Consider the following 10567-nt stretch of genomic DNA (forward strand, 5'->3'; position numbering starts at 1 on the left):
CTGAGTCATGGAGCTCCACAATTGGGGGAGTGGTATGGACATGCACGGAATCCGTAGGATCGCTTCCCATATGAATAGTTTCTACAAAGTCAGTTGTGCTTTGAGCATTGATATACTGAGCTACAACGTTCGTCGCTGCCCAAGATGCTACTCTGGCCGTCGTCTTCTCCATTAAGGCTTGTAATTCCTCTGCAGTCATCTAGATGACCGGCGCTGAAGTTCCCGCAAGGTTGGCCGCTCCCGTCGTTCTCTTATTTCGAGGCGGCTCTATGACTCTAGCGTTACCTTGAAGCGGTTGGTTGAGATTGCCTTGACCACCTTAGTTGGCCGCTCCTGCAGTTCTTTTCGTTCGAGGTGACTCTGGGACTCTGCCGCTACTTCGAGGCGGTTGGTTGAGATTGCCCTAACCACCTTCGTTGGCCGCTTCCGTGGTTCTTTTCCTTCTCCGCAGCTTTGAGACTCCACTGCTACCTTGAAGCGGTTGGTTGGGATCGCCTTGACCCTCTTCGTTGGCCGCCCTCGTAGTTCTTTTGCTTCGAGGTGGCTCTAAGACTCTACCGCTCTTCGAGGCGGCTCTGAGACTCCGCCGCTTCCTCGAGGTGGCTCTAAGACTCCGTCGCTTCCTCGAGGCGGCTCTGAGACTTTGTCGCTTCCTTGAGGCGGTTGGTTGGGATCGCCTTGACCCTCTTCGTTGGCCGCTCTCGTAGATCTTTTCTTCGAGGCAACTCTTCTTTCGAGGCAGCTCTGAGACTCCACCGCTACCTTGAAACGAGTGGTCGGGATCGCCTTGATCCTCTTCGTTGGCCGCTCCCGTAGTTCTTTTGTTTCGATGCGGCTCTGAGACTCCGTCGCTTCCTCGAGGAGGCACTGAGACTCTGTCACTTCCTTAAAGCGAGTGGTCGGGATCGCCTTGATCCTCTTCGTTGGCCGCTCCCGTAGTTCTTTTGCTTCGAGGCAACTCTTCATTCGAGGCAGCTCTGAGACTCCACCGCTACCTTGAAGCGACTGGTTGGGATCGTCTTGATCCTCTTCGTTGGCCGCTCCCGTAGTTATTTTGCTTCGAGGCAACTCTTCATTCGAGGTAGCTCTGAGACTCTACCGCTCCTCGAGGCGGCACTGAGACTTCGTCGCTTCCTCGAGGCGGTTGGTTGGGATCGCCTTAACCCTCTTCGTTCGCCGCTCTCGTAGTTCTTTTGCTTCGAGGCAACTCTTCATTCGAGGCAGCTCAGAGACTCCACCGCTACCTTGAAACGAGTGGTTGGGATTGCCTTGATCCTCTTCGTTGGCCGCTCCCGCAGTTATTTTGCTTCGAGGCCACTCTTCATTCGAGGTAGCTCTAAGACTCTACCGGTCCTCGAAGCGGCTCTGAGACTCCGTCGCTTCCTCGAGGCGGTTGGTTGGAATCGCCTTAACCCTCTTCGTTCGCCGCTCTCGAAGTTCTTTTGCTTCGAGGCGGCTCTAAAACTCTACCGCTCCTCGAGGCGGCTTTGTGACTCCGTCGCTTCCTCGAGGCGGCTCTAAGACTCTACCGCTCCTCGAGGCGGCTCTGAGACTCCGTCGCTTTCTCAAGGCAGCTCTAAGACTCTGCCGCTACCTCGAGGCGGCTCTGAAACTCTGCCGCTACCTCGAGGCGGCTCTGAGACTCCGTTGCTTCCTCGAGGCGGTTGGTTGGAGACTCTGTTTCTTCCTCGAGGCGGTTGGTTGGGATCACCTTAACCCTCTTCGTTCGCCGCTCTCGAAGTTCTTTTGCTTCGAGGCGGCTCTAAAACTCTACCGCTCCTCGAGGCGGCTCTGTGACTCCGTCGCTTCCTCGAGGCGGCTCTAAGACTCTACCGCTCCTCGAGGCGGCTCTAAGACTCCGTCGCTTCCTCGAGGCAGCTCTAAGACTCTGCCGCTACCTCGAGGCGGCTCTGAAACTCTGCCGCTACCTCGAGGCGGCTCTGAGACTCCGTTGCTTCCTCGAGGCGGTTGGTTGGAGACTCTGTTGCTTCCTCGAGGCGGTTGGTTGGGATCGCCTTGACCACCTCCGTTCATGACACGTGATCTAGTTTGCATTCCCACAGACGGCGCCAAAATGATGCTGCTCCAAAATGTTGGGTCAGCCCAATCGTCTTGAAGCCCACAGGTCTTCTAAGTCCGGGAATCTTCAAGCCCAATATCGGGAATGCCGAGAGTCCTTGCCACGCGTCCGAGGTAGTCGAAGGGATCGCTCCACTCGTTAACCTACAAAACAGTTGAAAACACTAGGTGACACGCCGGGGGTGGCCCGACGATTGTCCAAGCCCAAATATCACGGCCCGCATTCCTCGTAAAGCCACGTCAGCAAAAAGCTTGAATTAAAAAAAAAAAGTCGATATATTATTTCCACGTGTGTAAATCGAATGAATGCTCCTCTCTCATCACCTATAAATAAGAGAGAACCTCTCGCCAAAACTTCTATTCGAAAACTAAAAATTTCCTTAAAACCTTCATCAACTATTTTCCACGCTACTTGCGAAGAAACCCCAAATTATCAACCACGATGGCGCGGCGGAGAGACGACTACGCGGAGGAGGAAGACGACGTAGACTACGAGGACTACGACGGTGTTGATGAAGAAGATGAGGAGGCGGACGACGACTACGGCGGCGGGAAGACGAAACGCAAGAGGAGCCGATCGGAACTTATAGATGATTATGCGGAGGAAGACGACGACGAAGATGACGAGGATTACGGTGGCGGCGCCGGAGGAGGGAAGCGGCGTAGGAAGGCGGCGTCACAGTTCTTTGACGATGAGGCGCTTGTGGATGACGATGACGACGAGTTGGAGGACGATGAGGACAGAGAAGAAGGTTAGGGTTTTTTTTTTTTAATATTTTCTATTTAATCATAATACTCTCAGTATATAAAATTGAACTTGAATTTTGAGTTAATACGCCTAATTGTTGTTATCGATTGGAATAAGAGAAGAAACAATGCGTGATTTTGCTAGTTTAAGAGCATACGAGAAGTGAAATTGGTCATGGTAACAATTGCAACACTGATCAATGATTCTAATTCGTTTTTAATATGACATTGGAAATTTTTGAGGAGCTTCAAGTTGAGAATTTATTCTCTTGTAATTGGAATTTTCTGAATTGTTTGTATTTTAGTTCTGTACTTTGGCTCATATTTGATATCATCCTCTGTTATTCTTATGGTCATTGATGTTGTTATATAGATTTTATTGTCAACGATATACGTGATGAGGATGATAGACGAATTCATCGTCGTCCATTCCTTCCACGAGAGGATGAGCAAGAAGAGGACGTTGAGGAATTCGAGAGAATAATTCAGAAGAGGTATTCTAAGAGCCTTCACGTTGAGTATGATGATGAGGCAACAGACGTTGAACAGCAAGCTCTATTGCCGTCGATTAGGGATTCTAAATTATGGATGGTGAAATGTGCGGTATGATTGACGAAATTCTTTAATGTGTGAATTAAATGAAAAAGATTTATATGGATACAAATTAATATGATCCGTTCCTTGTGCTACGTAGATTGGTCGTGAAAGGGAAATAGCAGTTTCCCTTATGCAGAAGTGTATCGATAAGGGATCCGAGCTGCGAATTAGATCTGCCATAGCAATTGATCATCTAAAAAACTATATATACATAGAAGCAGATAAAGAGGCCCATGTGAAGGAGGTATGCATCAATTTATAACTCTTATTGTACTTTTTCTTCTTCAGATTCTTTAGGTTGTAAATTTACGGAGAATGTTTTGCTACAGGCTATTAAGGGTATGCGTAGTATATATCCAGGTAGAATAATGCTTGTCCCTATAAAGGAGATGATAGATGTTCTCTCAGCCGAAAGCAAATCACTCGATATTTCTAGGGATACCTGGGTGAGAGTGAAGATTGGTACATATAATGGGGATCTTGCAAAGGTATATTTTCCCAGTGGTATTTTTTGTTGTTGTTTTGTTTCCTGTTTTCCTTTATTTTGTTTCTTGGTTTCTTATGGCTGATTCGTTTATTTTGTTGTATATGCTAGGTTGTAGATGTTGACAATGTCCGGCAGAGAGTAACAGTGAAAGTAATCCCGAGGATTGACTTGCAGGCCCTTGCTAATAAACTGGTTTGTATTTGTAATTTGCTGTTTAGAGTTTTTAAAATCTTGACCATTATGAACATTGCTTATGTCTTCTTTATTCTATTACACACACATGACATGCTGGCTTTGTTTCAGGAAGGGAGGGAAGTTCCAAAGAAGAAGGGATTTAAGCCACCTGCGCGGTTTATGAGTATCAATGAAGCTAGGTATAGTTGTTACAAAATCTTTTTATTTGTTTCTTTCATTCTTACTTGCTTCCCCCCGAAAGTTGACTTTTTCATTTATTTGACCAGGGACCTAAGTATTCGTGTAGAAACTAAACGAGATCCATCTTCGGGTGATTCCTTTTACAAAATTGAGGGGATGATGTTCAAGGATGGTTTCTTGTATAAAAATTTCTTACTGAAATCACTCAGAACTCAGAATGTGAAACCTACTTTTGATGAACTCGAGAAATTTCGGCAGTCTGGTGAAACTGGGGATGGTGACATGTCATGTTTGTCGACACTCGTTGCAAACAGAAAGAAAGGTCATTTCATGAAGGGTGATAGGGTTGTAGTTGTTGGAGTAGGTGACCAACAAGCCAACTTTTGGCTGTGGTCTTTCGTATTTATTATGGTAATAAACGAACCTTTATTCGTATTAATGATAAAACACCTTGGCATTCTATATCTTTGTCCCTTTGTCACAAGCATAGATATAGTCCTTACAGTTATTACAAGTACTAGTAATTGATCGTTAGGATCGTGAGATATTTAGTCAAGTATTATAACTGTTAAACGTGTTCCTAGTCGAAGGGTTACGCCACTAATGAGGATATCGGCCTTTCCCATTAAGAGACTAGCACTTAGTGTATGTGTACTGCATCTCATCAGTAAACGGTATTGTGATATCGGCATGCATAAGTGGGTGCTCGTAAGTTGACGAGTTCACTGAACTCCCTCACCCTAGAAATCTCTAAGTGGTTCCCAATAATCGAGTAGAGATATCTATGGTATAGTTGTACACCATTAGTCCTTATGACCTAGACATCACCGTGACTTCACTAGAGGACCAGCTGTATCGTGACCTGTCCCTGAGTTCCACCGAGGACCATCCCAAGGGCCAGTGTTCGTGCAGTCCGAAATCTAGTGGGAGGTCTGTGCATTGTAGTCGGGGATTCGATCGCTAGAATAGTCTTGGATGTCCTGTGTGTTCTGAAAGTTTGTAATCATTCTAAGTCTCTGGCCAGAGCTGACTAAGTGATGATTAGAGAATTCGATTCTCTAAGTCATGCACGTAAGGATTACAACACTTGGAACGATCGCACCGTCATCGAACATATAAAGAGGTCTCGATGAACCAATGCCTCTAGTTCGATCGGGACATATGTATCGAAGGGACCGTACTGTACGTTAACTATATCTGAAGGTTCTTGCAGGCACTTCATTTGTATCTAGGGAATCATGACGCGTAGTTGCTAGACGCCAATCTTGATTCGTTGGGTGATTAAGGTGAAAAGAGTTTCATCTTAATCGTAACTCTAAGGGGACGAGTTTTGACCACAAAGGATTGTGGGCCCACGGCTAGCTTACACCTGAACCATCGAGGGTCACACTGCTCGTGTACATGAGATCTTTGAATAAACGGTCAGAGATAAAATAGTTTATCTTTGCATGATTGGAGGTCAATATGATTGGATCCAACATTCGTAATTTGGAATTATGAATGAGAATAAGAAAAGGAAAAGAATAGGCGAACGTGTTAGTGAACTTTCTAAATCGGGAAGTTTCCAAATTTAGAAAGTGCACTGAACTAGGGTTTCCACTTTTGGAAAGTTGGAAAATGAGAGTTGACACTCGTAATGACGAGGATATTATAATGATTCCGAAAATGTAATTGTTGCAATTTTCCGATCATTGAATTGAGAGAGACGAGCGAGTAAAAGAACTAACGAGCTTAAGCTGTTGGGCCCGGTCCAACTTAAGCCCGTTAGGGTTTTATGCAAGACATATAAATACTTGATTTATAGGTCTTGCACACACACAACTAAGAGAACACACGTTCATAACCCTAGCCGCTGCCTCTCTCGATCAGCCACCCTCTCCCACGGCCACCACCACCGCGCCGTCGCCGGAAATTCGCCGGAATCGGCCACCCGTTGGCCGATCTCTTTCGGTATTCCTTTCCTTCTTTCTTTTCTTCCGTTATTCTGACTATTACGTGTCTAGTGCCACGTGTTTAGTAGATCGAAGTATACGAGGTGAAATCCAAGAGGAGGAAGATCGAAGAATCGAAGATGCGAGAAGGCAATTCCGAAAAACTGCTCTCGGATTTTCTGCGCTGCCCACCGAGAAAATTCGCCATAAATCAACCGGTCATCCGATGGACGTGAAATTTTGACAGAAGCTTCACGACTCATAAATCTACCATCGTCCAGAAGGAATTGTTCATCCAGTAAATACGCATGGAGATACTGAAGTCGGAGTAAGGCTGTAATTTCAGATCAGCAAACAGGTTGGATCAATAGGAGTGGGAAGAGCAGCTAGCCATCTTCTCTGCGCGTGAATCACATGCGCCGCCGTAGCTCGGATCATTGCCGTTGCTGCCCCGGATTGCACGGATTGGTTTCCGTTGCAATCTAGCTTTGCTTAGTGCGCCTACCTCACGCTTCAAGAGGTAATGTTTCGAATCTATTGTCATTCGATTCGGTTACGTTTAAATTAATATATGCATGTTCGTTTTAATAAGAAACTTGTATGATTTTATGTGACTACATGAAAATGGTTTTATTATTGCGAGCATGATTATTTGATTTAAACGCGAGCATGCTAATTGATTTAATTTCGATTAAGTAATCAAGCATGTATGTTGTTTTAATTTCGCTGGAAGCGCAAAGGTACGCAATGTATGTTGTTTTTAATTTCGCTGGAAGCGCAAAGGTACGCCATTAATTGATTTAATTATCGGGCATGTGCTTATGTGTTTTAAAGTTGTTTAATTCGCATAAAATTTTTGTTTTCTGCTGCGTACGCGTGCCCGAAACCCAACAGTAGTTGTAAAGGGAGATCTTCAAAACTTGCAAGGATGGGTGGAAAAAGTTGAGGAAGATTCTGTACATATTAAACCAAACGAAAAAGGCCTTCCTGTGAGTAAAAACAGAATTTAGCTTTTCCACACGATATCTTGAATTTTATGTTTGGATGGTGATAATAACCATATTGCACGTTCTAATTTTCAGAAAACTCTTGCTATAAGTGACAAAGACCTCTGCAAGTACTTTCGAACCGGAAATCATGTAAAGGTCGTATCTGGTGCTTCAGAGGGTGCGGGTGCAACTGGTATGGTGGTTTCAGTTGAAGGTCACATGGTGAACATAGTTTCAGACACAACCAAGGAGCTTGTATGTTATCTTCTTAAGTACTTTAGTTGTCCATTTTTTTTTCTTCGTGCAAGTACTGACTCTGTTGCTATTTTTGCTATACGTAGTCTCGTGTCTTTGCGGATAACATTGTGGAAAGCTCTGAAATAACATCAGGTGTTACTAGGATCGGGGATTACGAGCTTCATGACCTTGTGCTACTTGAGTGCGTTTTTTCTCTTTCATGAAAATTTTATTTATTTTCCAGTTTTTCACTATTGGGTTTTTTCAAATGAGAGTTATTAAACGTGCAGGGACAATAGCTTTGGCTTGATTATACGTGTGTTGAGCGATGCTTTCCAGGTTAGCCCGAATAAATAGAAGCCAACAAATACTATTGATTCGTTTGTTGTTCTATTAACTTGCTTTATGGTTTCTACTCAGGTTCTTAAGGGTGTTCCGGAATGCCCTGAAGTTTCCCTTGTGATGTTGAGAGATATTAAACAGAAGATATTTAGGAAGATTTTTGCAACGGACCAATACAAGAACACAGTATCCGTGAAAGATGTTGTAAAGATTCTCGAGGGTCCGTGTAGGGTGCGCTTCTCAAACCTTACTTACCGTTTATTAGTAAAAATTAATGTTTTGGTTGTATTGTGATGATCATATAATATTCAACTTTATTACTACTTTTTCAGGGTAAACAAGGTCCAGTTCAACATATATACAAAGGAGTCTTGTTTATTCATGACCGTCACCACCTTGAGCATAATGGCTTTATTTGCGTTAAATCCGGGTCTTGTATGATTGTGGGTGGATCTCCTTCGAACAGCGATCGCCATGTATGGATAAATATTATTTTCGTGTTCTCGAGTTTTCACTGATTTGACTTTGACTTTGACTTCGACCTTTTTTATTTAGGGTAACACATTGATATCGAGATTTGCGCATCTCAGAACGCCATCTTGTGCCCCACAATATTCGATGAGACCACCTAGAGGAGGCCCTGGCCCCGTAAATAATTGTAAGTAATTTCTATAAAAGAAAACTAAATTTTCTGCATTTTTTTTATATTTATAATATTAACTTGAATTGGACAGTTGGAGGGAGGAATGGAGGTGGTGCAAGAGGTTTAGTTGGAGCTGCGGTTAAAATTCGTGTCGGCCATTATAAGGGAAGCAAGGGACGAGTAGTAGAAGTTAAAGGTTCAACGGTTCGTGTTGAATTAGAGTCGCAAATGAAAGTTGTTACAGGCAAGTTCTCCTCCTCTCAATTCCCCTTTCTTTTTCTTCTTGATTTCGTTTTGACTCCCACGTAATCATATTTCGGTATTGACAATTTTGTGCAGTTGATCGCAGTTATATTTCGGATAATGTCAATGTTTCCACACCATTCAGGTAGGCTTATAAATTATAATAATAATTGGAATATTTATTTATTTATTTTTGGTTTTTGGATTTTAAGGTTTCTGATATAATCTTTGAAATTAGGGAAACATCCAGATATGGCATCGGAAGCGAGACCCCTATGCCGCCTCGAACTCCACTGCATCCATGTATGACTCCTATGAGAGATTCGATGGTTTCGAGTCCTGTATAAAATTGATCGAATTGTAGATCTTTATTTATTTATTTATTATTATTTTTTAATCTCTAACAAAAAATAGAAGATCGGAACAAAATTTCACTATTTTGCCATAGTCAGATATTCCAAGCTCACTGGCAAATCTGCTAAACAGCAGCAACAATTTGTTATTTCTGTCATTATAAAAAAAAAATGAAGTTGATAAGCTTTATATTATTGTTGAGAGTCTTTCTAGGATGAGACCACTCATGTTCTAAACTTATTTGAGATATGCATTAATCACCATTAATTTTCTAAGATTAAATCTAGACCCTAGGAAAATAACATGGCTTATGTTCTAAAAGATGAAGTACTTTACCAAATTATCCTTTGATTATTTTTTTATTAAATTAATATAAAATTAATTAACATTGAATTGTCTAATTTACCACCTACTATATTTTAATTAAATAATTAATTTAAATTCATTGTGACTGAGTTTAATTTGATAAATAATCGAAAAAAATGCATTAATTAGATATAGAACTTGTGACCTCTTTATACATTTATCACTCCTAACCATCCAAGCCATTAACTTATTATGAAATATTTAACCATAATTGTATAAATACGGTTAATGCAAATATTAATTGCAACATTCATTATTATTAAATGGTATTAAATAAATTATTAACAAATTTAATAAAATAAAGTTTGAAAAATATAAAGAATTGCAGTTCAATACGCCAAACATCTATCATTAATTATATAATATTAGAAGTATTAATAAACTCCACCATTTAAAAATGTAAAGAATGCTCAATTAAATAAAAAAAATGCATAACTTAATTCAAACTCACTTATGTTATTTAATCGATAGTGTGGCAAATCCAAATAAAAAATAAAATAATATGTTTATTTAGAAGAAGAAAAAATTATAACTCATTCCAATTAGTAGTTTTCTTACTTTAAAATAAAATTATATACTACAAATACTATATTGTCAATTTTCTTTTAATATTTTATTTAATCAACTAGTAAGATTTGAATCGATGAAGTACAAACACTTTCAATTAGTAAACATTATTCAAATATTTGAATCGGTTGCTTAACTATTGACATAACATGTTACAAAATTGATTTGACTATTTATAAGTAATGTCTAATATCTTTTTAATTCAATTTTGTCATAAAAAATAATAAATTTAATTCCTAACACATGTAAGAACCTAATCGTAAATCATAATATTTTATCAAATCGTAATATTTGAACCAATTAAGCTCAAGTCCTTTCAATTCGTAAACATTATTCAAATATTTGAATCGATTCATTAGCGCGCTCAACTATTGACAAGAACGTCTTAATCAAATTAACTATTGTAAATTAAAGTGTAATACATTTTTAATTCAATTTTATCATAAAAAAATAATTCCTAAATTACGCAAGAATCAAATCATAAGATTAATTAAAGCGTATGATTTGAATCAATTAAGCGCAAATCCTTTTAATTTGTAAATATTATTCAAAAATTTGAATCGATTAAGTTCAACCACTGACAAGAACGTATTAATCGAGTTAACTATTT

At 40.8% G+C, this 10567-nt stretch overlaps 1 protein-coding gene across 1 annotated transcript; it reads left to right on the plus strand.

Annotated features, from left to right (window-relative positions):
* The first annotated feature begins 2338 nt into the window (after positions 1-2338).
* On the plus strand, positions 2339-9188 carry LOC105950790 (putative transcription elongation factor SPT5 homolog 1). Its single transcript, XM_088815503.1, has 17 exons — positions 2339-2831; positions 3200-3429; positions 3521-3667; positions 3753-3911; positions 4019-4102; positions 4214-4284; positions 4372-4645; positions 7122-7205; positions 7299-7460; positions 7547-7644; positions 7733-7781; positions 7863-8015; positions 8117-8260; positions 8340-8442; positions 8519-8671; positions 8767-8815; positions 8909-9188. Exons 1-17 carry the CDS (start codon positions 2522-2524, stop codon positions 9015-9017), a joined length of 2379 nt encoding a protein of 792 aa, XP_088671629.1. The 5' UTR covers positions 2339-2521; the 3' UTR covers positions 9018-9188.
* The last annotated feature ends 1379 nt before the right edge of the window (positions 9189-10567 follow it).

Source organism: Erythranthe guttata, chromosome 3 (assembly GCF_056151865.1).
Source record: "Erythranthe guttata isolate IM_541 chromosome 3, IM_541, whole genome shotgun sequence".
Taxonomy (NCBI): domain Eukaryota; kingdom Viridiplantae; phylum Streptophyta; class Magnoliopsida; order Lamiales; family Phrymaceae; genus Erythranthe; species Erythranthe guttata.

Bases quoted from the DNA above. Each gene is read 5' to 3' on its own strand.
- LOC105950790 (XM_088815503.1), top strand. From the start codon at position 2,522: ATGGCGCGGCGGAGAGACGACTACGCGGAGGAGGAAGACGACGTAGAC. The intron at 4,285-4,371 runs GTATAGTTGTTA...TTATTTGACCAG, and splicing joins ATGAGTATCAATGAAGCTAG to GGACCTAAGTATTCGTGTAG. The intron at 8,016-8,116 runs GTGCGCTTCTCA...CTACTTTTTCAG, and splicing joins TTCTCGAGGGTCCGTGTAGG to GGTAAACAAGGTCCAGTTCA.